The 19,313-nt window shown below is 39.5% G+C and overlaps 1 protein-coding gene across 4 annotated transcripts in view; it reads right to left on the bottom strand.

Annotated features, from left to right (window-relative positions):
* The window catches only part of BDP1 (BDP1 general transcription factor IIIB subunit), a 95,620-nt gene extending 78,716 nt beyond the window's left edge, over positions 1 to 16,904 (bottom strand). For all 4 annotated transcript variants that reach the window (XM_081233556.1, XM_081233557.1, XM_081233558.1 and 1 more), the window contains exons 1-7: positions 16,470 to 16,904; positions 13,770 to 14,046; positions 11,844 to 11,953; positions 10,373 to 10,432; positions 8,738 to 8,866; positions 6,406 to 6,539; positions 5,320 to 5,414 (exon numbers count right to left, since the gene is read on the bottom strand). In XM_081233556.1, the coding sequence (XP_081089682.1) occupies positions 5,320 to 5,414; positions 6,406 to 6,539; positions 8,738 to 8,866; positions 10,373 to 10,432; positions 11,844 to 11,953; positions 13,770 to 14,046; positions 16,470 to 16,681 (1,017 nt within the window). In that variant the 5' untranslated portion in view covers positions 16,682 to 16,904. The remainder of the gene's footprint in view (positions 1 to 5,319; positions 5,415 to 6,405; positions 6,540 to 8,737; positions 8,867 to 10,372; positions 10,433 to 11,843; positions 11,954 to 13,769; positions 14,047 to 16,469) is intronic.
* Positions 16,905 to 19,313: the final 2,409 nt, after the last annotated feature.

Here is a 19,313-nt window from a genome sequence, read left to right as displayed (position 1 = left end):
ACCCAACACAGCAAAAATAAATTAATTAATAAACTAAAAAAAAACAAAAAAAATTAAAAAAAAAACAAAAAAGAAAAGCAATTCATGACATGAATGACATGAGTGATGGCTAACTTTTCATCAGAAACACTGGAGGCCAGTGGACAATGGAATGACATTTTAAATGCACTGAAAGGAAAAACTATCCAACCAGACTTGTATACCTAGCAAAAATGAGACTAAAAAAAGTCTTTCAGAAAAATGAAAGCTGAAAGAATCTTTAAACAGCAGATAGGGTATTCAGAACTACAAGAAGGAGTGAAAAGCATCAGAAATGGTAAACATGTGGCTAAATATTAAAGACTACAGTTGACTCTTGAACAACCTAACTTTGAACTGTGTGGGTCCACTTAAATATGTGAATTTTTTTCAATAGTAAATACTACAGTACTACACAATCCGAGTTTGGCTGAATCCATGGATACGTAACTGCAGATACAGAGGAATCGCAGATATGAAAGGCCAACTATAAGTTATACTCAGATTTTTGACTGCAAGGAGGATCGACATTCCTAACTCCTGCATTATTCAAGGGTTAACTGTAGTTTCTTTAATCTACTAAATTTCTGTTAAAAACAAAACACTCTCTAAGCTAAAATAAGTTCATGTGTAGTGGGGTTTATAAGTAGAAGTAAAACATGTAATAGAATGAAGGATGGAAGGTAAATAGAATTCTTCTTCTAAGAGGATATTATGTAAAGAGTAAAAAGGTACAATAGAAATAAAATATAATACTAAAAAAATTTGATTAACCCCAAATAAAGCAGGAAAAGATGAGTAAAAAACAGATGGAATGAATGGGAAATAGTGAGCTGGTAGACTTAAACACAGCCATATCAATTATCACATTAAACATAAATGAATTAAGTTATTAACAGAGATGTAAAACAGACATTTTGCTTTATTTTTATCAGGGGCAACATAAGAATACAATGAACATTTCCTGTAGATACAATGAACCTATCTACAAAACAGAAACAGACTCATAGATGTAGAGAACAGACTTGTGGTTGCCTGGGGGGTTGGAGGGTGGGGAGAGGGTGAACTAGGAGTATGGGGTTGGTAGATGCAAACTATTACATTTAGAATGGATAAACAACAAGGTCCTACTGTGTAGCACAGGGATCTATATTCAATATCCTGTGATAATAAACCATAATGGAAAAGAATGTCTCTATGTGTATAACTGAGTCACTGCTGTACAGCAAAGATTGGCACAGCATTGTAAATCAACTAGACTTCAATTTTTAAAATAAATAAATAAAAATAAATGAGTGTGCCAAAAATAAAAAAGAAAAGAAAAGGAAAGGAAAAAAAATGGATCAATCTAAAGAGAGAAACACAAATCTGCAATTGTGGTTAGACGTGTCACTTCTTCTCTCAGTAACTGACAGAACTAGATGACCCCACACCCAACAACTACAGAACATACATTCATTTCAAGTGCACACTGACCAAGGTGAGAGTATGATAGGCTTTTTTTTTTTTTTTTTTGGCCATGCGGGGCATCATGTGGGATCTTATAACCTGACCAGGGATCGAACTCATACCCCCTGCAGTGGAAGTACAGAATCTTAACCACTGGACCGCCAGAGAAGTGCCGCAAGTATGATAGGTTTTAAAATAAATCTCAAGAAATTTCAAAAAGCTTGAAATCTTACATATTATGTCCTTTGACATTCAGAATGTCAAAGAAAAGAATAACAGTAAGATATTTAGAAATGTCCCAATGTTGGAAATTAAACACACTTCTAAGCAATTGACATGTCAAGGAAGAAATCACAAGGGAAGGACTTCCCTGGTGGCTCAGTGGTTAAGAATCCACTTGCCAATGCAGGGGACACGGGTTCAAGCCCTAGTCTGGGAAGATCCCACATGCCGTGGAGCAACTAAGCCCATGCGCCACAACTGCTGAGCCCATGTGCCTGGAGCCCATGCCCTGCAACAAGAGAAGCCACCACAATGAGAAGCAGATGCACCACAACGAAGAGTAGCCCCCACTTGATACAACTCGAGAAAGCCCACACGCAGCAACGAAGACCCAATGCAGCCAAAAATAAATAAATAAATATTTTAAAAAAAAAGAAATCATAAGGGCGACTAGAAAATATTTTTAACTGAATGATAATGAAAACAGTGTGTCAATATTATGGGATACATTTACAGCTTAGATGAAAATGTATAGCTTTAAATTTCTACGTTAAAAAAGAAGGGTTTAAAATCTATGTTCTAAGTTTTCATCTAAGGAAGCTAGAAAAAAACAGAGAAAATTAAACCCAAAGTAAATACAGGCATACCTTGAGGATATTGCAGGTTCAGTTCCAGACCACTGCAATAAAGTGAATATCGCAATAAAGTAAGTCACACACGTTCTTGCGTTTTTTTTTTTTTTTTGGTTTCCCAGTGCACAACAGAGTTACATTTACATTACAGTGAAGTAGTCTATTAAGTGTACAATAGCATTATGTCTAAAAAAACAATGTACATACTTAATTTAAAAATATTTTGTTAAAAAATGCTAACCATCATCTGACAATGCAGATGGTTTGCCACAAAACTTCAATTTGTAAAAAAAAAAACGCAGTATCTGTGACGTGCAATAAAACGAGGTATGCCTGAAGAAGGAAAGAAATGCTAAAGAGTTTTTTAAAAACCAATGAAAACACACAAACAATTGAAAACTTAACATAGCTAAAAGTTGGCTCATTAAAAGACTTTTGGAAGTCAAAAACCTTTAGCAAGACAAGGAAAAAGAAAAGAGAAAGAAAAATCATTAATCAGTGAGATATATCACTATAAATCCTACAAACATTAAAATGGTAAGTGAACAGTATGCAATTTTTATGCCTATAAATTCAACAACTTAGCATCTAAACTGACACAAGAAAAAACTGAAACTATAAATACCCCTATATGTATTAAAGAAATTGCATTTATAATCAAAACCCTTCCTCCAAAGGAAACCAAAGGCCCAGATGGTTTCACTGGTAAATTCTATCAAACATTAAAAACAGGAATAATACTAATCTTAAACAAATTTTCTCAGATAACAAGAGGGAACACTTTCCAACTCATTTTCTATGACCACCATAACCTTGGTACCAAAAACACAAAGACACTAAAAGAAAATTATGAACCAATACCCTCATGAACAAAGATGCAAAAAATCCTCAAGAAAATATTACAAAAATCAGCAACATATACAAAGAAGAATACAGTATGACTAATTGGGATTTATCACAGGAATAGAAGGTTGGTTCAAAATTTGAAAATCAAGGACTTCCCTGGTGGCGCAGTGGTTAAGGATCCGCCTGCCAATGCAGGGGGACATGGGTTCGAGCCCTGGTCCGGGAAAACCCCACATGCCACAGAGCAACTAAGCCCGTGAGCCACAACTACTGAGCCCACATGCCACAACTACTGAAGCCTGCGCGCCTAGAGCCCATGCTCCGCAACAAGAGAAGCCACCACAATGAGAAGTCCACGCACCGCAACGAAGAGTAGCCCCCACTCACCGTAACTAGGGAAAGCCTGTGCATAGCAATGAAGACCCAAGACAGCCAAAAATAAAATGAATAAAATAAATAATTTTTTTAAATTGAAAATTGATGTAATTCACTGGTCCATTTTTACTTTTCTATACTTTGCCCAAAGACCTGCTGGGAGCACACTAAACTTTTAATGGAAGAGTATAAACTGCTTCTAAAAGAAATAGTCTACTGACAAACTTATCATTAGTCACATCTGAGGGCTCCCCTATACGATCAACTTCTAGCCTTCACAGAACTTTAACATTCTGTTCTCCTTATATCAGAGATCAACATTTAAAAAGGAACATAAAGAATATAAAAAATGCCTCATCTTCTGCAGAAATAGCATGACTATTACACTGTACACTGGTTCCAAGTAAATTAGTCCATGCCTAGTCTAGTTCAAGAAAAAAAAAAATCTTTCTTAAAGGTCCCTTTAATTAATGAAAGAAAAAGCCCATGGTTAGATAAAAATCTCACTATGAATTAGGAATGCACTAGAGCAACATGGTGTGCACTCAAATGCACTCCAACCCAGGAAACTGGTAATGAAGTTTATCAGCAAAAGGAACTATAAAATAGAGAAAGATCATTCTTTTAGGCATATTAAAGCACTAATTGATTAACATCATTGCTGTTGTTAATAGTATCACTGGAAAAAAAAAAAATAGTATCACTGGTTGCCCCCAAAGTTAAGGTGGCCTAGGAAAGCAACGGTTAGACCAGATAATGAGAACTATATAACTCAGCATGTTCTCTTCCTAGGAAATTCAGGATATATTTTGTGTTCAAAATCTACCCTTAACCCAAAAGATCTGGTACATTTACCTCCCCTTTTCATTACCTAACTCTTCTTTTATCTTAGTTTCACTTGCTTTATTGGTACTCCCTCAAATCCATTTTAGAAGTAGGAAGATATAAATAAGAAAATATAATACTCAGGTTAAAGAGATTGTACTCATTTTCTTTTATTATTTTTTAAAATTTATCTATTTATTTGTTTCTTTTATTTTTGGTTGTGTTGGGTCTTTGTTGCTGCGCGCCGGCTTTCTCTAGTTGTGGTGAGCAGGGGCTACTCTTCGTTGCAGTGCACAGGCTTCTCATTGCAGTGGCTTCTCTTGTTGCGGAGCACAGGCTCTAGGCATGCAGGATTCAGTAGTTGTGACACGTGGGCTCAGTAGTTGTGGCTTGCAGGCTCTAGAGCGCAGGCTCAGTAGTTGTGGCACATGGGCTTACTTGCTCCGCGGCATGTGGGATCTTCCCAGGCCAGGGCTCGAACCCGTGTCCCTTGCATTGGCAGGCGGATTCTTTTTTTTATTTTTATTTTTTATTTTTATTTTTTTTTTTGCTGTACGCGGGCCTCTCACTGTTGTAGCCTCTCCCGCTGCGGAGCACAGGCTCCGGACGCACAGGCTCAGCGGCCATGGCTCACGGGCCCAGCCGCCCCGCGGCACGTGGGATCCTCCCGCACTGGGGCACGAACCCGCGTCCCCTGCATCGGCAGGCAGACTCTCAACCACTGCGCCACCAGGGAAGCCCCTGGCAGGCGGATTCTTAACCACTGCGCCACCAGGGAAGCCCTGTACTCATTTTAGAATTGAGAAATACTACATTACTTTTTGAGCTATAAAGGACAGATGTACCAAAAACACAGTAGTGAAAAAGGATGGACTGAGATTTCAACCAAAGGTTAAAAAAATAGTAATTTTTAGTCTCTTTTCGATCAACAAACATAATGGGTTTACTTTACCTTAATTTCTATCCTTGCTCTGTGAGGAAAAAGCTGTCCAATCATAGAAAAGTCAGTTCCTACCATGCTGATGGCTAAAAAAAACATATCAGTTTCTGTAAAAGTAAAAGATTTAGAAAGACTGAGAATAATCTTCTAAATATTTCAGAGGAAAAGAATCTTAACTAAGTATATATTTTGAATTAAAAATAAATTTAACAGTACTTAAGTTTTTTATTAAAGTCCAGTAAATCTTTTATCATAGAAATATATCTACATACACATACAAGACAAATCTCAATTTTACTGCAAGGAAACTCATGGATCTATAAACACCTTCTTTAAACTTTTATATAGAAACATGGTTTAAGAAATTTGCATGTTCAAACCAAAGCAGCTGGAATTTTTAAAAAGACATTCTGCCTATCTGGTCTCAAGTGCCTTGAAGAAAACTGTCAGTCATAACCAGTATAATACTGCTGCTATGTAAGCAACTAAGACGTTCTAAGTAGTATGTGAAAGAAAGTAGCTAGAAAAATACACAAGAAACTGCTAATAGAAGTAACCTCAAGAGAACAGGATTGAGGAAGTCAAAGAAGGGAATATTTCTTTTCATTCTGTATTATTCTGTTGTGTCTGAATTTTTTCCCAAAATAAACTGTATTATTTTTATAATAAAAGTAAGTACTAAGCAACAGCTTGCAATAGGTAATATATACTTTTCTAACTGTGTACTTTTTATCATTAAAGACTGTGTTACACAATAGTGAGGTAGAACATTATTAGGAGCATTAGAAATATTGTTCATTTTTCATTAAAATGGTATTTGTTGTACAGGGATTTCACAAAGAATATTCCAGTCAAAATGACCATAATGCTAACTCCTCAAAAGATTTCTAAGATAAAGTCAGAGGTATAGTCCCATCGTGGGGGGCAGGGGAAAGGTGCCAATAAAATTAGTTAGAGAGAAAAATTTGCTAGTTTGCTTTTTTTTTTTTTTTTTTTTTTTTTTACTTAGGGGAGACCTGGTTTAATTCAGAAACCGAGAAAATAATTCACCTTATTTCCAATAAATAATCTACACAATTTAAAATGAAAATCAGTTACCTTTATTTGACCATGGTTTAGAGTAATAGTTTTTCCTAAAGCTGGAGTATGTAGTTGTAGAACCACGCTCAAATATGGGGTCGTTTTCCTCAACAACACAGGGGCCTTTCGTCCTTAAAACTTCTACAGTTAAACTGAAAAACAAATAAGGAAACAAATAGTAAGTGAGATTTTAATAGCTATATTTTGAAATTTACCATGGCAAAATCATATCAAAAGTATAATATACATTTGAAGCATGCATATTTTCCAAGAATCTGCAGATGTTCACTCTAGGAAGCAAAAATAAATGTCAACTTTTTTTCAAAATCCTTAACAGCAATATAAAATTTACAACATATCTTTAGGCCACCTAAATAATTGTTTTTTACTGACTTCTGCATGTCCCCTATATTTAATATATATTATCTTATCATGCAATACCCAACAGGGGATACTGTGAAATATAAGCATTTTATATTTACATTTTTTTTTTTTTTTTTTTTTTTTTTTCTTTTTGCGGTATGCGGGCCTCTCACTCTTGTGGCCTCTCCCGTTGCGGAGCACAGGCTCCGGATGCGCAGGCCCAGCGGCCATGGCTCACGGGCCCAGCCGCTCCGCGGCATATGGGATCCTCCCAGACCGGGGCACGAACCCGTATCCCCTGCATCGGCAGGCGGACTCTCAACCACTGCGCCACCAGGGAGGCCCTATATTTACATTTTATATTCCTGCACACAAAGCAGTTAAATATGCTTTTTTTTTTTTTTTTTTTTTTTTTTTTTTTTTTGCTGTACGCGGGCCTCTCACTACTGTGGCCTCTCCCGTTGCGGAGCACAGGCTCCGGACACACAGGCTCCGCGGCCATGGCTCGCGGGCCCAGCCGCTGCGCGGCATGTGGGATCTTCCGGGATAGGGGCACGAACCCGTGTCCCCTGCATCGGCAGGCGGACTCTCAACCACTGCGCCACCAAGGAAGCCCTAAATATGCTTTTAAGAATTTAATTACCAATAAAATCATCATCACCAAATAGTGGAAACAATATGCAAAAACAATTATCATTAATAGTATTACATTTACGTTTATCATAGAATTTACATAGTATAAAACAATTTATTACTAATAAAACTGTCAGAAGACTTTCCATCCCTCTTTTTTATTTCCTTACTAATTTAACTTCTTTTTTTATTTTTTAAATTATTTATTTAGGGGCTTCCCTTGTGGCGCCGTGGTTGAGAGTCCGCCTGCCAATGCAGGGGACACAGGTTCGATCCCTGGTCCAGGAGGATCCCGCATGCTGCGGAGCAACTAGGCCCATGCACCACAACTACTGAGCCTGTGTTCTAGAGCCCGTAAGCCACAACTACTGAGCCTGCGGGCCGCAACTACTGAAGCCCGCGTGCCTAGAGCTTGCGCGCCTAGAGCCCATGCACCGCAACGAGAGAAGCCACTGTGGGGAGAGGACCGCACACCGCAGCGGGGAGTGACCCCTGCTTGCCACAACTAGAGAAAGCCTGTGTGCAGCAACGAAGACCCAACACAGCCAAAAACAAATAAATAAATCTATGAATTAAAATATTTATTTATTTGGCTGCACCAGGTCTTAGCTGCAGCACACGGATCTTCGTACCCTCGAGAGGGATCTTTAGTTGTGGCACGCAAGAATCTTTTAGCTGCGGCATGCAGGATCTAGTTCCCTGACCAGGGATTGAACCTGGGCCCCCTGCATTGGGAGCACGGAGTCTTAACTGCTGGTCCACCAGGGAAGTCCGTTATCTTCTTTTTTAAAAAACACACATTGGAAAAAAAAAAAAAAAAAACACACACTGGAAAGACAACTAAATTCCACAATGCCAAATTTGAGAAATTTAATATTATAACTAAGAAATTAAGCCAGAAAGTCAATTAAAAATCATAAAATATGTTAAACCTATGTTTCAATGTAATTTCAATAGTTAACACCACACACCAGAATATGGTATTAGTTAATAATACATAGCTTGAATATTGACATCAAGGCTGAGTCTATCTTCAAAATATATTCTCAGTGAAGGACAGCATGTGATTAGTTCAATAGCTCATCTCAATTACGAGTAAAATTAGTAAAACAATGGTAGTAGGTTAGTGGGTGGCAGGTCAGCAGTACCATCTTCTCATATCAAGGACAGCATTATAAAAATTTCTGAAAATTATAAATGAATGTAACCCATCTTTCTATTTATAACATCCATTATGCAAATATAAACACTAGAGTCTAAGTGCCAGTGACAAATACAGAAACTCAATGTCTCTCATTAGACAAAGCTCGTTTGTTCTCATAAAACCACAATCTATCTCTCTTTTTTAACTTACCTTTCTTCATCCAAAATAATAGAACCATCTTCTGCCACTTTTACTCGAGGAACCAGCAATGGCCCATCATCCATCTCCTCTTCTATTTCTCCATTATCTTCACCATCAGGAGTACTCTTACCTTCTTGCCTACCAAATGTAAAGGTAGATTAATTCATACAGCTATGAGAAATATTCCCTGAACATTATGAACTTCTAAAACAAATTACTGCACTTTCAACCTTCTAGCTATTTCCCACTTTCCCTATAACCTAATCGAAAATACTATGTGTTGTTAAGGCCATGGTTATAAGATTTTCTCAAATTTTATCTAGTAGCATTTAATAGGAGTCTTTACTCTATTAAAGAGAAATAAAGAGAAATAAATGCTCATCTTTTCTCTCTCAATAGAGTATAAGAGTAAACCAACCAGATAGTATGGAATTAACAAAAATAACCCTTACAGCATTAGTTTCCAGATCATGTTATTACCTCTTCAGAACAACCTTTGGGGGTTAGTTTTTCATGCCCATTTGAAACTTGGAGAAGATAAATTACTTTTGCTCTAGATTACACAACAGTAAGAACAGACCAAGAAGCCAAACACAGTTTCCAAATAATGACTCCAAATTCCATATACGTTCTATTCAATTACATTATCTCCTTAAGGTCTTATTGAAAGAAACATAACCTATAAATCTGTAAAAACATAACCTATTTCTGAAGCTTGTGAGTTCTGCTTTAAAACAATGTGGATTCTAAGAAAGAGTAATCATTACAGGGAATTCCCTGGCAGTCCAGTGGTTAGGACTTGGCGCTTTCACTGCCATGGCCCGGGTTCAATCCCTGATTGGGGAACTAAGATCCGGCAAGCCACGTGGTGTGGCAAAAAAAAAAAAAAAAAGAGTAATCATTACTTAATGATTGTTACTTGAAGTAACAAACAAAAAGTCCCAATGTTTCTGCTAATCTTCCACAATTCCCTACCTTGAATTACAAGTCTACAATAACTTCCTAGGAGGTCTCTTGGAGAGATTTCTTAGGAATAAGCTAATATATGACAATGAAGGCTTGTACACAAAAAGAGACTCTTTAACTGGCATCAAAACTATACCTACTGAAGGACAGTGTATACAAAATGCTTAAAAAAAAAAGAAAAGGAAGGGGAAAGGAGAAAGGAAAGAAAAGGAGGAAATAGAAAAAAACTATGTTTGCTTGGATAGACATAGACTAGAACTAGAAAGATACGTTAAAAATGTGGTAACATTTGTGGCCTCCAGGAAGACAGACTAGATGGCAGAAAAACAAAGTTGGAAAACTTTTCTCAGTACACTTTTGTTCCTTTTGAATTTTGTACCATGTGAATATTATTATTCTGAAACAAAACCCTTTTTAATTCTAAAAGCTTTAATTTAAAATCATAACTCTATTCATACATGTAATATACAAGGAGTGTGAGGCTTTCATGTTGACTTAAATCAACTAGTAACTCCAATAAAGATGTAAAAAAAAAAAAGCAGTAACTTTTATTCTTGTGATTCCATTTAAAAATTCCTATCACATGCAATTTAACTAAAACAGGAAGCATCATTTGATTTCATTTCTTAAAAAAATTTACCCATCACAGAATATATTCAAAACAGGTGAGATGCTTACTCTCTTGTCTGGACTGGTGTCAATGATTTTTCAGTTTTCTTTTCTTGCTCCAGTGAAGAACTATTAAACACAAGTCAAAACATACCTTTTAATAAATAAGTAATTTACATTTTGTCAATTCTGAGGAAGAAGCAAATAATTTTAACTTGCAATTTTTTTTATGATATACCATAACACTACCATTAATGATGGTGTGGTCCAACACTCCATTTTTCAGTCAAAAACTTTTGTCATCAATATAAATAATTTGTTAGGCCCTAAGTAGGGAACACTCTTCCCTCTAATTCCTCAGTGAAGGCATGAAGCAACCTAAGTGGCTTGTTTCCAACTCTTAGATGTCAAACAACTCAAAACCTAGGTTTCTGGCTGTTCTCTTAACTAAGCCAAAGATGTACTGAGCCTGAAAAAGACTACACTGAAAATATGCCATTACTCTTACATTCACCTGCTACACTGTCAACAACACAGTGAGGAGATTTATTATAAACTCTCTGCCTCCCCAGGCTAACTTTGATTAAAGAAGCTTTGCTCTTCGAGGATTTGTTAATCAAATGCCACTGTATTTAATGAGGAGGTAGGATATAAAAATTAGATCACCCCTTTAGATCACCTTATAGTATGTAAGAAATGTAAATGGCGGGCTTCCCTGGTGGCGCAGTGGTTGAGAGTCCGCCTGCTGATGCAGGGGACATGGGTTCGTGCCCCGGTCCGGGAAGATCCCACATTCCTCGGAGCCGAGCCTGTGCGTCCGGAGCCTGTGCTCCGCAACGGGAGAGGCCACAACAGTGAGAGCCCGCATACCGCAAAAAAAAAAAGAAATGTAAATGGCAAACTTGATTAGAGAAAAGTTGTTTAGTTGGTTTTACTGCATCTCGGTAATATAACAAAAGAAAATTTTTTTTTAATCTCAGAGGTAAAGGGCATCTTTACCATCCCAAGAAAACAGTTACTTGAAATAGCACTAATTTGTTTTTTTGGTTTTTTTTTTTTTTGGCTGTGTTGGGTCTTCATTGCTGCGTGCGGGCTTTCTCTAGTTGCGGCGAGCGGGGGCTACCCTTCGTTGTGGTGCGCGGGCTTCTCACTGCAGTGGCTTCTCCTGTTGCGGAGCACGGGCTCTAGGCACACGGGCTTCAGTAGTTGTGGCTCACGGGCTCTGAGGCGCAGGCTCACAGGCTCTGGGGTGCAGGTTCATTTGTGGCACACGGGCTTAGCTGCTCCGCGGCATGTGGGATCTTCCTGGACCAGGGATCAAACCCGTGTCCCCTGCATTGGCAGGCGGATTCTTAACCACTGAGCCACCAGGGAAGTCTGAAATAGCACTAATTTTTGTTATAAAATTCTTATCCAAAAGGACATCATATGTGCTATAAATTTTGTCAACATGTTGTTGGAAAACATGAAACTGTACTCTAAAAGTTATACTTACTTAAATCACTATATACTCAAAGAAAGTAAAATAAAGTTTACTTACGTCATTGGATTGTTATCTGGCAGGTAATATATGAAGTCTCTCATAGTCATTTTGGAACGATCTGGTGGCCTCTGACTTTCATTTATAGCATATTTGTTTTTCCATTGCTTCTAGATACACAAACACACAGAGATACACTTTTATTTTATAAATATAGAAGAATTTTAGGGGAATTCCCTGGCAGTCCAAAAAAATAAAAATAAATTTTAAAAAAATTTTAAAAAGAAGAATTTTATTGATTTTTTTTTTTTTTGGCGGTACACGGGCCTCTCACTGTTGTGGCCTCTCCCGTTGCGGACCACAGGCTCCGGACGCGCAGGCTCAGCGGCCATGGCTCACGGGCCCAGCCGCTCCGTGGCATGTGGGATCCTCCCGGACCGGGGCACGAACTCGCGTCCCCTGCATCGGCAGGCGGACTCTCAACCACTGCGCCACCAGGGAAGCCCAAAAAGAAGAATTTTAGATGTATATATTTAAGTATACAGCCTACTGCTTCATTCATTGCAAATGCTTGAACATTATTCATATCACAATTATGCCTAATTTGAGGAAAAATTTTATAAACTGAATATTAAAAAGTTGTAGCACATAAAGGAATTTTAAAACACTAAAGTGACTGGGACTTGGGACTTCCCTGGCGGTCCAGTCGTTAGGACTCCAGGCTTCCACTGCAGGGGGCCGGGGTTCGATCCCTGGTCAGGTAACTAAGATCCCGCGTGCCATGTGGCACAGCCAAAAAATAATAAATAAATAAATAAAGTGACTGGGACTGCATAAAAGCTCAATGTATAAAATCATGTTTACTGATGCTGACTAACTACAATAATGTACTGAAAATTTATACATAGCTTTTATTTGCCCTGTAGTGAGTTGGAATTCTGCATATTTTATAAAATTCTTGAAGCAAATGTTTAATTTTTAACTCCCCCAAATAAATCTAATTAAGCAGATTCTATAAAACAGAGAACATTTTTAGAGGCTTAGATTTTAGAAGATATGAATTCAAATCCCATATCCTCCACTGATGTTTGACACAAAGCAAATAACCTCTCTGAGCTTATTTCCTCCTCCTCCTGTGTAAATAGTGATAGCCACTTCACACAGTTGAGCTATTTAAACGAGGTAACAAATATAAAGCACCAAGGGGGAATTCCCTGGAGGTCCAGTGCTTAGGACTCCATGCTTTACTGCCAAGAAACTAAGATCCTGCAAGCTGTGCAGCACGGTCAAAAACAAAAAAGCACCAAGATAAGTGCCTTCCACTTAGTTAAAAAAAGGAGGGCATTCTATAAATTAATAATAAGGGCTGACATTTGTCGGGCTCTTACTATTTACTAGACACTAGTCTAAATTTGTCAATTTAGAAAACATCACCAATTCATTTTGCTCAACTACACTTGTCTTAATTCAAATGAATATAACTCGCATCAACTGGACATCTTCACAAAAAATCTCACTGAAGGTTTAGTTTATAAATACATCTGTACGTGTATCTGTATATGTGTGTGCACACACGTAATACTTCTATTTGTGGCCTCCGCCAAAAACAATGAAAAATATAGATTAAAAAATATACAAAAATTAATATCGTGGAAAAAATAGCTTATCAACTCTATAGTGCTTCTCAATCATTCTGTTAACAAAAGGGGATATTCTGGGACTTCCCTGGCGGTCCAGTGGTTAAGACTCTGCACTTCCACTGCAGAGGGCACAGGTCCAATCCCTGGTTGGGAAAGATCCAGCAGCCAAAAAACAAACAAACAAACAAACAAACAAAAGGGGATATTCTATTAACATGAGGGATACTACTTGGTTTTGTTTCCCTCATCAAAATGCTACAGATGCTTGTTCTTCCTCCGAATGATGCCTAACATAAAAACAGAAATCTAGCAGGCAACAGTCAAAATTCTGATTTTTCTACCATACCTTCTCTTTCTTCAATTCTTCTTTTAACATTTCTCTCAGTTTCTGGGCTTTATATATTCGGTATCTGTCTGAACATGGCTGTTTCTCTTTTGTTGGAACAGGGTTTGGCTGTGGAGCTTCTTGATTCACTGTAGATAAAGGATGAGGTTCTGAAGGAACACTGACACTAGGTTTAACCAGACTAGAAGTACTTGATACTCGCTTTCTTCTTTGTGAAACGGTAGAGGAAGATTTACTGGATTCTTCAACATCCTTCCCACCATCAGTCTTTTCATCACTGTTGAAATTTTAAAAGAAAAAAAGAAGGACACCATGGATCTTCTTTTAAATATTTGAGGCTTAACAACAACTAGTCTGTCAAAAATCCAAAAGAGCAAAATCTCATTATTAATAATCAATGACTTGAACAGAGGTTGCAATAAAATTTTTGTTCAGTACATCTTTTTAACAGATCTGGAATTCTAATGAAGACTGATGATCCTTTTCAAACTTCAAATCCCTAAGAACATTATAGCACATAATTTTATGCTCATGCTAGGTACCTCAAAAAACAAACAAAAAACCTCAGTTACAAAACAAAGCTTAATTTGCCTAATTTGAATTATTCGATAACTGAGAGGTTTGTTTCTTTTGATAGCTCTAAAAAAATTTTTTAATTGAAGTATACAGTTGATTTACAATATTATATTAGTTTCTGGTTTACAGCGTAGTGAGTCAGTATTTTTACAGACTGTACACCATTAAATGAGAGTTGTTTTTTAAAATTAAGTTTATAATCCACACTGACACTTCCTAACGTGATCGAAAGTTTTGGCATTTTACTTTACTTATCAACTTGAGATCAGTTAAACCAGACAAAATATCAAACCTCTGAAATATCTGTATTGCAGTATTTGAAGACATTCACTTAGCTACATTAATCAAACCAACTTCTGTTTGAGGCGAACATCATTTATCTTTTGTCAGGTATAACTCTACTCATTCAGCCACCAAAATAAACCCTTCACTCACAAAAAGGGCTGTCACTTCAAATTACATATCCAAATTCAGATTGGATATAAATATTTCAGGAATGGCCTGAAAGCAAATTAAGAGGGTGTAAGTCAAGAATTAAAAGCAGTCTACATGGGCTTCCCTGGTGGCGCAGTGGTTGAGAGTCCGCCTTCCGATGCAGGGGACACAGGTTCGTGCCCCGGTCTGGGAAGATCCCACATGCCGCAGAGCGGCTGGGCACGTGAGCCGTGGCCGCTGAGCCTGCGCGTCGCGTACCGCAAAAAAAAAAAAAGCAGTCTACTTTTTTCATATGTTATGATTAGTTTTATATAAAACTGAAAAAATGCCTAAACCTATAGAATAACTTTTCCAAAAAGTATCCAGTTTAAATTCTTACCTCAGCCCTTATAATGTGATACATGTGCCGTTTGCATTTCACCCAATCAAGATGAATGCATAAGGACAGAACATATACCCTATGGGTTTTTACAATTAGCAAAGACCCACCAAAAAAAGGAAACACATGATAAAAAACCAAGTATAGTCCCTAAATGTCAAGTCTAAAAACCAATATCCTCGAGCTTAAATGTCTCAAGACTACAGAATAAGTAATTTACTAAATTATCAATAATCATACATTCACACGTAGTTAACAGGATCTCTGTGAACTTTATTTAACGGTAACTGGTATATTTCTATTCCACTGTTGGGAGAAATTCTGAAACAAATTCATGTAAGAAACTTGGAAATTACTAAGCATCATTAAGCTATCAAAATAATACTCTATACTAAGCACCAGCTGAGGTCAACAGAAGCCAAGACAAAAGAGAAAAGAACAAAATTGTCACCTTCCTGTCACAGTATAAATTTATACCATCTCACTGTTATTTAATAAGGTTGATTTTCATTGGTTTCCTCACATTTAATAGTATAAAAACAGAGGCCGTTATTAGCTCAACATGTCTTAACTTTAACTACTTTGCTCCATCACCTTTAAACACCTAAAGGTAGGCAACTATTCTGTCATGTCCCGTGCAAGACAGTTTATATCAGTTATTTCTAATCTTCACGATAACTCACCGAAGGGAGAGTTACATTATCCCCATTTTGCAGATCAGTACATTCTGCCTGGGCAAAGTCCATAAATTGTTAACTTAAGTACAAAAATCCTGAATCTAAATGTGGTACATGACACATGCTTTTCTGTTCAGAAAACATGGTCACCATAGTTAAAGGGGCACACCCTCAAATCAAAACAAGTAACCAGACTTCCCTTCCATTGACAGAAATCAGCAGAATCAAAGTAACACTGCTCTTCTTTTAAAAATAAATGTTTTCAAGATTTAAAAAAAAACAACTTACTCCCGTAAAGTACTCCAAAAGAATGGAAACTGCGGTAATCGAAATGATCTAATGAATAGTAACCACGTGTGGATTTTCTTGAAGACTGCTAGATCTGGATTCCTGCCACCACCACCTGAGGACATAGTCCACTCCCCGAGAATCTACACGCTGTAACAAAATCCACACTTGCCACACCGTGGTTAGAGGGACCAACTACAGTTGGCAGTGTGTTCCTCGGCCTTAACTGTCAGGCTTAGTACAAGCGAGGGGGTACTTCTACGGTAAAGTTTCTTTGCTCAGCTTCCAGGTGACACGCCCGGAGAGGCGGGGCAGATGAAAATGCTCCCCTCTGCAAGTACTTACCTGCTCTTGGGAGTCTTTTCTCGGGGCTCCTTTTCCCCACAATCCACCGGGGACACATCTGTGGATTCCGCTGGCTTCGGGACAGAGGCCGCTGCAGGCTCCGGCGGCCTGGGAGCCTCTCGTTCACGCTGTGGATTGGGGGCGGTGGAGCCCCTGGCGCCTGCTCCAGGCCTGACATTGGGCTTCACGCTAAGGCGTGCCCTGCGGAACATGGCGGAGCCAGGGGGCCCGGGGAGGCGACCCCACGGCCGCTCTCAACCCCGAGCCCCGGCCGCTGCCCGGAGAGGGCTTTAGGAACTACGCCCTTCCCGCAAAGCCACACCAACAGCTCAGCGGGCAGCTACCGCAGTTTCACGCCCCCGCCGCCGCCTCCGATCTCCCGCCGCCGCCTCTTCTTCATGACCCTGCTACACTAAGAGCTAAGTTTCCCCCGGTACCTTGTTCCCCCGCCCCCAGAGGGCGCCGGAACTGATTACGTCATCATCCAGCGCCACGGAATGACGCACAGCACCGGAGCCATGGTAACCGTCAAGTTATGGAGCCTGGGTTACCGGCGAACCGGAAATTGAGACGCCAGACGGTGTACTCTTCCATTTCCAGGGCTCCTTAGGATTTGTTCAAAAGAGCAGAAGGGGGTAGTCCTTCAGCCCAAACTTTTACAGGAACTATTAAAATCCCCGGCCGTAGGACTTCCCTGGCTGTCCAGTGGTTGAGACTCCGCGCGTCCACGGGGGGTGGTGCGGATTCCATCCCTGGGTGGGAACTAAGATCCCTCAAGCTGCGCGGCCAGGAGGGGTGGGGTAGGGGTGGGGGTAGGGGTGGGGGTGAGAATGCTGGCAAAAACAAAAAACAAACAAAAACAAATTGCTGGCTTTTTTAAAAAAAAGAGGGTCCTGTAGAACACTGCCTGTTCATCAGAGCATCCCTAAGGCTTAAAAATTCTAAAATGAGGGGCTTCCCTGGTGGCGCAGTGGTTAAGAATCTGCCTGCCAATGAAAGGGACATGGGTTAGAGCCCTGAGCCCTGGCGGGGGAAGATCCCTGTGCGCCACAACTAGTGAGCCTGAGCTCTAGAGCCCGCGAGCCACAACTACTGAGCCCACGTGACACAACTACTGAAGCCCGCGCACCTAGAGCCCGTGCTCCACAACGAGAAGCCACGGCAGTGAGAAGCCCTCACACCACAACGAAGAGTAGACCCCGCTCACCGCCAACTAGAGAAAGCCCAAGCACAGCAACGAAGACCCAACACAGCCATAAATAAATAACTATATATTTTTTTAATTCTAAAATAAGTAGAACATAGGTTAGAAATTAAAGTGTGAAGAAAGTGGTAATAGTTAACTCCTAGGAAGGGAACTGGGTTTCTGGGAAACACATCGTGGGAAAAAAGAACATTCACTGTATATCCTTGTTTACTTTTTAATGTGAATGTAATACCTGTTCAAAAATTATTATAGTTAGTGGGACTTCCCTGGCGGTCCAGTGGTTAGGACTCCACGCTTTCAGTGCTGAGGGCATGGGTTCCATCCCTGATCAGGAAACTAAGGTCCCGCAAGCCCTGCGGCACAGCCAAAAGTTTAAAAAGAAGAAAAAAAGGAAAACAATATGGTTAAAACTTTGTAAATTTTTAAAAAATATGTTATTAGGCTCATTTTGGGAGAAACATGGAACTTTTTAAAAATAAATATACTTTTTAAATTTATTTTGCTGCACCGGGACTTAGTTGCTGCACTCGGGATCGTCATTGTGGTACGCGGGATCTTAACTGGTGGCATGCATGTAGCATCTAGTTCCCTGACCAGGGATCGAACCCCGGGCCCCCTGCAGTGGGAGCTCAGAGTCTTACCCACTGGACCACCAGGATAGTCCCAAAATTTTGTAAATTAACGTGAGCATTCTTTTTTTTTTTTTTTTTTTTTTTTTTGCGGTACGCGGTCCTCTCACCGTTGTGGCCTCTCCCGTTGCGGAGCACAGGCTCCGGATGCGCAGGCTCAGCGGCCATGGCTCACGGGCCGAGCCGCTCCGCGGCATATGGGATCCTCCCGGACCGGGGCACGAACCCGTGTCCCCTGCATCGGCAGGCGGACTCTCAACCACTGCGCCACCAGGGAGGCCCAAACGTGAGCATTCTTAATCTGCTTCAGGAGAAAGCAACAGAGGAATAAGCAAGACATTCTGTGTGGGAAAGGAGAATTCAACAAATGAACGAGATAATTTAAGAATTATTAAATGCCATGGAAGAAATTTAGAGGGTGATGTGACAGAGGGTAATGGGAGGCTGGCTTACTTCATGTAGGGCGGTTAAGGAAGTCCTCTATGATGAGAGGAAAAACGTCCAGAGATGAGGCTGACTCTAGAGATTATGGGCCAGTGTTTGAACCAGTAGTACACTTCCCCTGATTCATGGGAAACAAAGGCCTGACTTCCTTCTTGGAAGGAGCAGAAAATTCTACAAGAACATCCTGCTACATTAATGACAAAATGTCAAAGGAATAAAATCCCGAACTGATTGAAGAGATTGCTAGGTCATCCAGAAGGAGAAAGAAGAGAGACAAGTGTTTTTAAGAGTAGGAAAGCAAGGCTGAAAGCACAGAGAGAAAAGATTCTTTCAAGACTGGGAAGGAAAGGGAGGTCTGTGGGCTCCCTCCAGTACTCTGGAGAGGGAATAGGACCTCAAACACACCTAAGGAAGCTCAAGGACTTGAGAAAAATGACCCCTGCTGCAGATATCTCAGGAATCTTGGAGCTACTGCCAGAACCATACAGCTTTGGACAACACATTCCAGTATAGACTGAAGACATAAGGCCTTTCCCCAAACGCTCTGTTTCACCTAAGAGTCTA

Source organism: Mesoplodon bidens (assembly GCF_964165515.1).
Source record: "Mesoplodon bidens genome assembly, chromosome: 4".
Lineage (NCBI taxonomy): Eukaryota > Metazoa > Chordata > Mammalia > Artiodactyla > Ziphiidae > Mesoplodon > Mesoplodon bidens.
The sequence above is the reverse complement of the archived record's forward strand: the minus strand, read 5'-3'. Positions and strand labels throughout refer to the sequence as shown.